Genomic DNA, 10,068 nt, shown 5'->3' with positions numbered 1-10,068 from the left:
GTGGCGACAGGGTATCATTCATTGTTGTTTACGAGGGCGGATCGGAAGCGTCGTGAGTTGTAAGTTTGAGGTCCATTGTTTAGCCAAGTTGTTGGTGAAAAGTTACCTCAAGTTGGACCTTCTGAAACTCTCGTTGGATTTTCCTGATGGAAATTTCCCCCTTCAAGATACTGAGGGTGCCTTTGCTAATAGATTTATATAGTCAGGACTGGAATCTTCGTCGGCGTACAGAACAGACATCAATATGGAATGGTTGCTTCCCGATCAAACCCCACTGTCCCGATTTATACACTACACGGAACAGTTGCTGTTCCCGAGAGGCTACACTGAAAAGGCAAGTGTGTGGGACGTGGGAAGCAGATCATGAGGGACGTTCAGAATGGAGTCTGCCGAGCGCCCCGGGTTCACCGCCGCCAAGACGATCCCTTATTACCGGACTTTCAACACGACCAGTTGCCGTGTCTTTCCACAACTGCCTTTGGGCCACCGAAACCGCTTACGTCTTTGTACAGGACATATCCGGGAACACGGTGGTCGAAAGCATGCATCCGGCTCCCGTATCTTGATAGGACCTTGCCAACCTTCGCAAACTGTCGCAGTCAACGATTGGATATGACATCTGCCGATGGATATTGGCTCGCATGTGCCCCTCCCCCCTCCCTAGGCGTTGGCGTCACGCCCCCACTACCACCACCAACGGCAGTGATGTTTGGTCGCGCCTGTGGTGGTAGTGGTCACAACGTAGGTGTTTGCTCAGCTACCTCATGTCTATGCTTAGTCGGTGACTTCCAATTAAGGCTCCGGTTACGGCTTCCACTTACCACTTACACGTACATCACTGTGTTGCTTTCATCGCAGACTACCAGGCAAGCATCGCAGAGGTATATTTTACATCCACACGGCTTTACAGACGAGAGACACATTTCAAACTACTATTCAATTCCCGATATCCTTTGATCGTCCCGGTTGAGGAGGGTTGTAATCCGCCATTCACTTTATATGGCATACTGCATCTCTAAATGGAAGGTGATGGGCAACTTGGTTGGTACAGTACCTACACCTATTCCAAGCAATGAAAGAAGAAAGGTTGTATACATCCAGCAGCCCTGTGGCAACCTTTTCCATCGCATCTGTAGTCATAGGTGAGTACTTGGCTAATCACCCTCCACCAAGCCGGTTGACCAATACCGTGTAATTCAGGGGTGACTTGATACACCCTTGACTCCTACCTGGTTCTCTTGACCCTCTTCCTTGGAGAGATATATCGTATACACCGCAAAGAAAGTTGACACTTTTCAGATATCGAGACAACGAGTATCTTCTTTTGTCAAACCAGTCATTAACAGAAGTGTGAACCTAGTGGTTCGCCTCACAACAATTCATCTCCGTTTGCAAAGTTCAGTTGTTTGTTCGAGCTGATATCTGCCTATACTGTGCGTGGAATGGCTCGCTTGTTGGAGGGCGAGATATGTAGGATGTCCCTACACAACATGATGATGTAGGACCACCGGGCCGTCAGCCTCTAGGGGACTTCTCCGCCTTGCTTGTTGACATATCGAGTCTATCCCAGGATTGTCGGGCATCGGGAGATGCACGGGGGAAAACTGTCGGGGTAGGTTTGCATGGGTGGGAGATCAGCCTCGGACTCCTATGACGGCACCTCGGTACCTACCTACCTACCCCAGTTTGTCTTCTTCTGGGACGCGGAGATCCTCTTGTGTCTCTCAACCCATGTCTTGTGTTATAAGAGCCGCTTACATATGCCCTCCATATGGGTTTCTTGGTCGAGCAGCAGTCACATATAAGCTCATTCGACACGGCTTTTCTTGTTGCTTTGTTTATTATCTGTTTATTCCACTCAATTCTAGCAATCTTCTTTTGGTTTTCTTCATCCTCCACCTCCCGAATATTAGGTTTCAACAACCATAACACAATCAGACCACGCTACACTTGGTCATAGAGAAACAAAGATACAAGCTCGAAGCCTCAGGGCACCGCTACATACGCCTTCCTCTTCTCGTCACAATAGTTATCCGTCCGAGTCAAGATGATTACAGATTTGATAATAAAAGTGCTGGCACAGCACTGGCCAGCAATACTTTGCTTGGTCCTTGTGGGATGGCTGGTCAGGAACCGATATCACAATGGTCTGAACAAATATCCAGGCCCGTTCCTGGCGTCGTTGACGGACTGGTGGAGGTTCATCGATGTGTATAAGCGGAGACCAGAAGTTACACACATTGCGCTTCACAAGAAACATGGCCCTATCGTACGCCTTGGACCCAACACCTTGTCCTTTTCGGATCCAGAGGCGATCAAGACGATATACGGTCTTAACAAGGGGTTTGTCAAGGTGAGATTTGATCCATGAAACGGCCTCAACCCAAAAGGGGATATGGAATGTTCACTGACTCTCAACAAACAGTCCGACTTTTACGTTGTCCAACAATCCACTGTCAAAGGCCACAACCTCCCCTCCCTCTTCAGCACAACCGACAATGAATTCCACATGCAATTCCGACGCTGCGTCAACTCTGCCTTTGCCATGTCAGCCCTCGTCCAGTATGAGCCGTTTGTCGATAACACCACCAAGCTCTTCCTGGAGCAGACCGAGAAGCTGTACGTCGAAGGAGGGGAAAAGGCGTGCGACTTTACCCGCTGGTTGCAGTTCTATGCGTTCGACGTCATTGGTGAGATAACATACAGCAAGAGACACGGGTTCATCGAGCACAACAAGGATATCGATGGGATTGTTTCGTATCTGACCAAGCTATTCAACTACGTTGCTCCCGTACGTCTTTCAACCAACCTCCTCCTCTTTCTTTCCTGCCAAGTTAACCTAACTCCGTGAACTAGATCGGTCAAATCCCCCTCCTCGACCGGCTCTTCCTTAAAAACCCTCTCTACCTCAAACTCTCCCAATGGGGCCTCATCGACGGCACCATGCCCGTCGCCGCCTTTGCGCGCGCCCGCATGGCCGAGCGTCTTCCCGAACTGCAAACCGAAAAGACAGCCATCTTGCCCACCTCGGAGAAACAAGCCCAGCTAAAGATCCAAACCCCCGACCTCCTCTCCAAGTTCCTCGCCGCCCGCTCCGCCCGCCCCAACTTCATGACCGACACCCTCGTGCAGACCATGGCCGTCTCCATGGCCTTTGCCGGCTCCGAGACCACCGCCATTTCGCTCTCGGCCGTGTTCTACTATCTGCTCCGCACCCCGCGCGCGCTGGCCCGTTTGCGGGAGGAGATTGACGAAGCGGCGCGCCAGGGCAAGTTTAGCGATTACGAGACGGGCCTGGTTACGTGGGCGGAAGCTCAGACACTGCCGTACCTGGATGCGTGTGTGAAGGAAGCGTTCAGATTGCATCCTGCGCCGGGGTTGCCGATGGAACGGGTGGTTCCCCCCCAGGGGATGGAGATTGTGCCGGGGCAGTTTGTCAAGGGGGGCACGATTGTCGGGGTTAGTGCGTGGGTTTTGCATCGGGATGAGAGCATCTTTGGAGAAAGGGTGGAGGAGTTTAGGCCCGAGAGGTGGTTTGTGGATGAGACGGTAGCGAAAGAGGATATGGAGGGGAAGAAGAGAGAAGAAGAGGAGAAGAGGATCAAGACGATGAATGGGCATATGCTGCAGTTTGGGATGGGGAGCAGGACGTGCATTGGCAAGAACATTAGTTTGTTGGAGATTTATAAGTTGGTGCCTACTTTGTTGAGGAGGTTTGAGGTGAGTTTGCCCCCTTCTCTTTTTTTTCCTCCCTTTCTTAGCTATTGGATTTGGAGAGAAACGATTGACTGACAGATGGCGTACTACAGATCGAATTCGATGATCCGAGCAGGGAGTGGGAGATTGTGAATGCTTGGTTTGTCAAGCAAAATAACTTTATCACCAGGTTCAAGGTGAGGGATATCGTGATGCCCGAGAACAAGGAATAGTAGGTTGGGGTTTTGGGTATGGGGGAGGTGTTTGGCGTCATGATTGGTTTACTGTTTGTTATTGGAGCAAGTTCGATGGGAGAGGTGTGAACTGAATGGACGTTCTGTTGAACGCTTACCTCTATGTAGATGGTGGTTCCGTGTCAGTGTGGAAGTGCAGCATACAAACTCGAGATACTTGCATGTAGATGAGCTACAAATTGAAAAATCCTTTCAGTAGGTTGGTTTCTATATTGTGCTGGTGAAGGGGTATCAACAAAAAACGAACGATGTATCCAACTGAAGCGGCTCAAGTATTTACGTCCAAATCCCTCAAGTAGGATATCCAAATGAAAATAGACAGGCCCCATTGCCGTCCTTCCTCCTTTTTCTTCACAACAATCTTCCATTCAAACACCTCCAACACCCCCATCTTCCAAACTCTCATCCCAGCCACCCGTCTCCAACAACCACCCCCCGACCCTTTCCTTAACTCCCCCAATCGTCTCCCCCAACGCCTCATTCCACTGATCCTGCACCACCCTCACCTTCTCCTTCAAATCCTCCGTCAGCCTCTGGCCCTCCTCCACCCTCATCTGCTCCACCCTACTCGCATCCCGTCCATCACTCTCCATCACCTTCGCCTTCGCACTCACGCACGCCTCCTTAACCTCATGCAACAAACACAACAGATTCGTCTGACTCTCAATAAACTGATACGTGCTCTTCTCCGCATGCAACAACAGACTGAACAGGTACTGCAGCGGATGCTCCACATAGCTCGGATTCTCTTCATACTCCGACTGTGGGATCTGGATCTGGAACCCCTCCATGCTCGCCGGGATGTTATCCAGCAGTCTCTTCAGCGGGGGCGCAATGTCCCAAAAGGCCGATAACTGCGCCTCGACGCCGCGGATGACGGTCTCTTCGACTACGTCCCGGAACTGCTGCGTGCGATGCAGGACTTCCTCGTGGTAAGCCAGGGCGCGCTTGGCCGCGTCTTCGGCGAAAAAGGCCGTGGCGCTGGCGATTTTGTCTTGTTGTCCTTGGACGAGGCGGTACGGCGTCAGGACGACTTCGCGGTAGCGGTCGTTGCGGTCAGACAATAGATCGTAGAGGGCGCGGTGGAGCGTTTCGCGCGCTTCAAAGATCCATTTGAGCAAGGTGAGTTTTTCGAGCAGTTCGGGTTGCTCGTCGCCTTCTTCTTGCGGGAGGTTCGGGTTGGAGTCGTGCGTTTCGTCAAAGAGGCGAGACCGGAGCGAGTCGAAGAGCTCGGTGGCCTTGGTGATGCGGGTCTGCAGGATCTCGTTGACGGGCACGACGACGGCGGTTTGAAATTCGTCAAAGTCGGACTTTTCGAGGTCTTGGATTCGGCTGTTTTCGGATGTGTTGGCGTCCGTTTCGATGGCGGCTGCCTCCGCGTACCCGATAGAACCCGAGGCGATTTCGGACTGGAGGTTCTGCCGGAGGGTGGCACGGCGCTGTTTGGCGGCTTCGGCGGCGTCGGTGCGCGCTTTGGTGCTGGCGAGCTTGAATTTCTCTTTGATGGCGTCGATCTCGGTCATGTCGCTGATGACTCGGACCGTACTACGGGTCTGGGTGAGCTCTGGATGGTTGTTGTTGACGGCCGGGTGGTGGCGTGGGTAGGGGGGTGGAAGGGTCACCAGGCGAGAGACATCCAGGTGCGCAGGGTTGGGTGTGCTTGGGCTTGAGTAGTTGGATAACACGGAGTTACGGGCTGATTGTTGCTGTTGTTGTTGCGGTGCGGGTGTTGTTTGGTCTGGTTCATGCCATCCAACCTTCTCAGGAGGATATTCAGAATCGGAGTAGCGCTGGTTGTTACTCGGGCCGGCTGATGCGTCGTCGATCCATTGGAGAGCTTCTCTGGCTTCCTTGGGGACGCCCATGTATTTGGATTCCCTTTTGGATCGTTCCATTTTCATTGACGGGGCACCGCTCGAGTCTGCTTCCCACCATCGACTTGCTGGACGACCTCGAGAGTCCTGCTCATCCACCGCATCGCTCACGCTCATGCTAAGGATGGGCGATAATGAGGGCATGTAGTTCGAAGTCGGCCAGTTGTTTGCATTCGGTGTGTTTCCGCTGCTTCCTGGCGTCATCGGCTGACTAGCGCTCGACGGCGTGATGGGCGTTTGTCCATGGCTATTGGGATTTCCACTGAAGACAGAACCGATAGACCCACGATGTGACCTGGGTTCTGAGGACTGCGGTGTGGTCAGTTCTATCACCCCACTTGTAGCAGAGTTGGAGGACTCTCGTCTGTTGTGGGTATCCATCGGTCGGAACAGGTCGCGAGTGAGGTCAAGGACTTCGGAGCCCATGGCCCCTATAGCCGCCCCGTATCTTTCCCTCCGTATCCTAGATTCACTGACAAAGAACTCGGCAAACAGGCGGACTCGCTCGGCATCACTCGATGCCGTCATTTCTTTTTGAGCAAAGGCTGTGAAGCGCTCGATGGTGGCTTGTGTGAACTGCTCGTTACTTTGGCTGATGACCCAGTGTCGTGTCAGATGAGTAGCAGGCACATGACAAGCCGAAGACGATCGGCTTCCGGTGGGTGGTGTCGGAAGAGCCTTGGGTGAAAGAGTCTGGTTGTCCTTGGTATACCGATGGGTTTCCGATGACAGCCCTGTCGGTGTTAGCTGGCCAGAATGAGCCTGATTCGAGCCCATGGCTCGCGGTGTGGTGCCCCTAGATTCATGCATGTTGTCCATCGACTCTCCCGTCCTGAGACCGTCGCTCGTTCGACTGGACCTCGGTGTTCCTCGGGTGATTGTCAACCGTCTCTGCAATCCACCTGAGCCTGGAATGACGATATCCGAAAGATCCTGCGACCCATCCATGGAGTTACTAGCGCTCCCTCTTGTCCGACTCTCCGTCCTTCGCTCACGGATGGTCTTGTCGGTTCTCTGAGCATAACTCCTCGCCAGCGAGCCCATTGAGGCTTCTGAAGACACTGCTGATTGAGGATGTGCACTCAAACTTGCGACACTCGCAGTTTCCGTTGTAGCAGGTACCCTGTTATTGGGAGATGGTGTTCGGGCTTGGGCTTGAGCGTTTGACATGACCTCGGTATCTTGCCAATTTGCTGGGGTGGGCGGAACAGGCCCCAAAGCAGTAACTCCGCTGGGAGGGGCCCTGCGAGTGGGAAGCGAGACGACGACGGGGTCGTTCCCACAAGGAATTCTTTGAACACTTTGGGTACTTTGGGATCGCGCTGACGACGGCGGAGGGCCCGGTGGAGGAGGCGGAACGGGCATTGCAGAATCCCATCTAACCTGTGATGACGACCGGGATCTGGCTGATGTCGGCGTAGCAATGGCAGGCGTTGATACTGCTCTTCGTGCCGCTGGGGCCTGGCTCGCCGTTTGTTCAGGCTGTGGTATTTGCAACGTCAAAGGCCTCGGCGAGTTCGCGTTCCCATTCATAACGCGAGACATGAGCCCTTGGTGTCGGACCGGTGGATGAACGTCTACAGGAGTGTTTGTCTGTTGTTCTCGTCGTCTGCTCAATGACGGAAACCCAAACCGCCTTTCTCTTGACGATTCTCTCGTGCCAGGAGGTGGTGGAAACGACGCGGTTGCAAGAGGCGGCTCTGTGGGAGGCCGTTGAGCTGGGGGTGCCGGCGGTGGTGGAGCTCGGGCTGCGGATATGTTCGCCCCGTGAGACGGCTCTAGCACCATACTCATCGGCCTTGCGCTGCGGGGAGGTGAATATGGGGGTGGAGGTGGAGGGGTTGCTAACATCGTCAGCATGGCCTTTGGTATCAACCCTCCTGTCGACTTGACTTACCTTGTGGCTCAAGATAAGGGTGGCCCTGTGGTGGAGGGAACTGCTGCATAGTACGATCAGAACCCGGGCCTATGGCCGGAGACGCAACCCATTCCTGCGGGTTGTATGGCTGAATTGCGCTTAGGGGTGTCTGGTTCGATGAGAAGGCGTGAGAAGTCATCGACACGGCCGAGAGCGGTGTATTGGCGTGGTGGCCATGATATCCCCCCAGTGAAGCCGTCAAGAGAGGATTGAGGCCGGCACGGAGGCGCGCCGTGGGATCTCTTGAGGAACTCATGGCTGAGGATGTTCCTGATTTAGCCCGTATGGTACCACAGCATCCACACAAGGACCTGCGAGCTGACTGTAAACCCTTTTAGACCAAAAAAAAAACAAAATAAACAATGGGATATCGGTGATGCCGGATGAGATGTCGACGACGTGCCGGGTGCCTATTGATCCCCAAAACCGTGCCTCGAGCCCGCACCAAGCATAATTCTCAAAATTGTCGTTGCAACTCCATTCACAGTCGGAGACGGTTGGAACGTGGGGATGTTGTTTAAGGCCAAGTCCTCACAAGACGGTGCCAGGACAAGGTGGACAAAGGCCCCAATGAGAGTTTCCGGTCAACCGGTCGGTTGAGGGCACGGCTGAGGGACAGCTCGAGGTTGCATCTACCGCTTGCGGAAGTGTGGTAGACGAAGTGAAGTTCGTTGGATTGGGCTGTATAAGCGATGTTTGTGAGGAGGTGAAAGAAAGGGAGAGGTTGCCCCAGGCCGCGCCCTAGTGCGGCAACGCTCACACTACATGGGTGTACTGCGTAGATTCATACTCCATAAAAGCTAACCAACACACAAGAACCCCGGTCTTATAGGTCTCACGGGCGGCGAGCTAGTTCTGTAGGTAGCATTGCCAATGCATAAAACGCGGGAACCGGCCTCCTGTCTAAACAGGCCTAGACGACTGGTCGATCTTGGCAGCTGGGAGGCCAGGCTTTCTCCAAGAGGAGGTGGTTTTCCGACGGAAATACTGCTGGCCCCTCTAGGTTCCGTCGTCTGTTATCACCGCTCCAGGAGATGAAACGGTGGTGTGTACGAGGGATGCCTCATCCATACCATGGTACCGACCACATGCTTGATTGCGGATACAGTGAGGTTACAGACGGACGGGAACATGTGCACGAAAACGGTTGCAAGTCTCGCCCTGGCCTCGCCTGCTGTGCTAATAAGTCAATAAGGTGGCCTCATCTATCCTCCATATCCGGACAGTTTGACACCAGCGAGGCTGCTTCTGTGTGTTTCCCAGTCCGCATGGTGTCTAGATGGGCAAGAGTTCCATATATCTGTGAGCAGCCCAACTTACGATAGGCATTAGAAAGCCCAGGTAAAAGGAGATAGATAGATCCGGAAGTGGCCCCTGATTTGCAGGAGAAAATGGTGTGCCCGTGTGACTGTTGGCTAGGCACTCGGTCGTGCTACCGTCCACCCCGCGATGGACGTTGACGAGCCGATCAGAAAATGTTGTTTTCCCAAAGAGGTATTGGGTGGGTGTGGTCAAGAGAGGAAGGAAAACTTCTACACAATGAAGAAGAGGAGTTTCACCCCACAGTATGACCGCGATGTACGGTATCCCATGCAAATCATTGACTGAAAGCTCCACTGAATACCGTTGCCTTTGACTGGGTTTGGAAATTCATCGCCGAACAATATTTTCTTCTCTTTTTTTCTTCTGTCTTTTCGGCCGAGATATGGATATTCTGGCATCACATCGCGGGCCCCCCAAAGTCGAAGGCCCAGAAGGCAGCTCCGAGGCGATTGGTGAAATGAAGATGGCGTGTCGGAGCAATTTATTTTTGGAACAAGGGACCCAAAACTCCCAACTCCGTGCTTCATCCGTGATTCGCTGAATTCGTGATATAGGTGCTGGCGCTTATCCCCCTGGTGTTTTTGAGAAACGTGATTCGACAGCTCCTTCAGCAGCTCGAAAAGATGCATTAGCACGATGGACCCGTTGAAGTCCCCCCATTGACGACGACAACCAGGTAGATTTTGTTACGCTTCGAAATGTTCCCAGGATCACTGTTGTTCCCGATCATCCAAATCATCCACGTGAAAAGGGACCAATCCATGAAGAAAAGAGTCCAAAGACCGGGACGAGGAGTATCATTGGCAGGTTGGCTCAGTATAAAGACTTGGTGCCAAGTTACCATCACGCGATTCTTCATGGCTCCAGCTACCACCGCTACAAAGTGAACACACCACGCTTGAAGACCCCAGCTAGCTCTTCAGGCCCCATCTGTAAGACATGCCTGGTCCATGTCTCTGTGGTATCGATTTCAGCATCACGGGCCTGAATCTGGAAAGCGCAC

The 10,068-nt window shown here is 53.1% G+C and overlaps 2 protein-coding genes across 2 annotated transcripts; one reads left to right on the top strand and one right to left on the bottom strand.

Moving 5' to 3' along the window:
* Positions 1–2,047: 2,047 nt before the first annotated feature.
* NCU04089 (pisatin demethylase) lies at positions 2,048–3,929 on the top strand (the record flags this gene model as incomplete). Its single annotated transcript, XM_950992.2, has 4 exons — positions 2,048–2,353; positions 2,426–2,791; positions 2,857–3,720; positions 3,810–3,929. 4 exons carry the CDS (start codon positions 2,048–2,050, stop codon positions 3,927–3,929), a joined length of 1,656 nt encoding a protein of 551 aa, XP_956085.2.
* A 156-nt stretch (positions 3,930–4,085) lies between these two features.
* Positions 4,086–9,395, bottom strand: NCU04088 (hypothetical protein). Its single transcript, XM_950991.3, has 2 exons — positions 7,722–9,395; positions 4,086–7,668 (listed from the first exon to the last, which is right to left on the bottom strand). The coding sequence occupies exons 1-2, from the start codon at positions 7,996–7,998 to the stop codon at positions 4,319–4,321; spliced, it is 3,627 nt and encodes a 1,208-aa protein (XP_956084.3). The 5' UTR covers positions 7,999–9,395; the 3' UTR covers positions 4,086–4,318.
* Positions 9,396–10,068: the final 673 nt, after the last annotated feature.

This window comes from Neurospora crassa, linkage group VI, assembly GCF_000182925.2.
Source record: "Neurospora crassa OR74A linkage group VI, whole genome shotgun sequence".
In the NCBI taxonomy this organism is placed as follows: domain Eukaryota; kingdom Fungi; phylum Ascomycota; class Sordariomycetes; order Sordariales; family Sordariaceae; genus Neurospora; species Neurospora crassa.
This window is presented reverse-complemented; position numbering and strand designations above follow the sequence as displayed.

Excerpts from the sequence above, each read along its gene's own strand:
- NCU04088 (XM_950991.3), bottom strand. The coding sequence starts at position 7,998 with ATGAGTTCCTCAAGAGATCCCACGGCGCGCCTCCGTGCCGGCCTCAAT. Across the intron at positions 7,669-7,721 it reads CCCTTATCTTGAGCCACAAG|CAACCCCTCCACCTCCACCC; the intron begins GTAAGTCAAGTC and ends TGACGATGTTAG.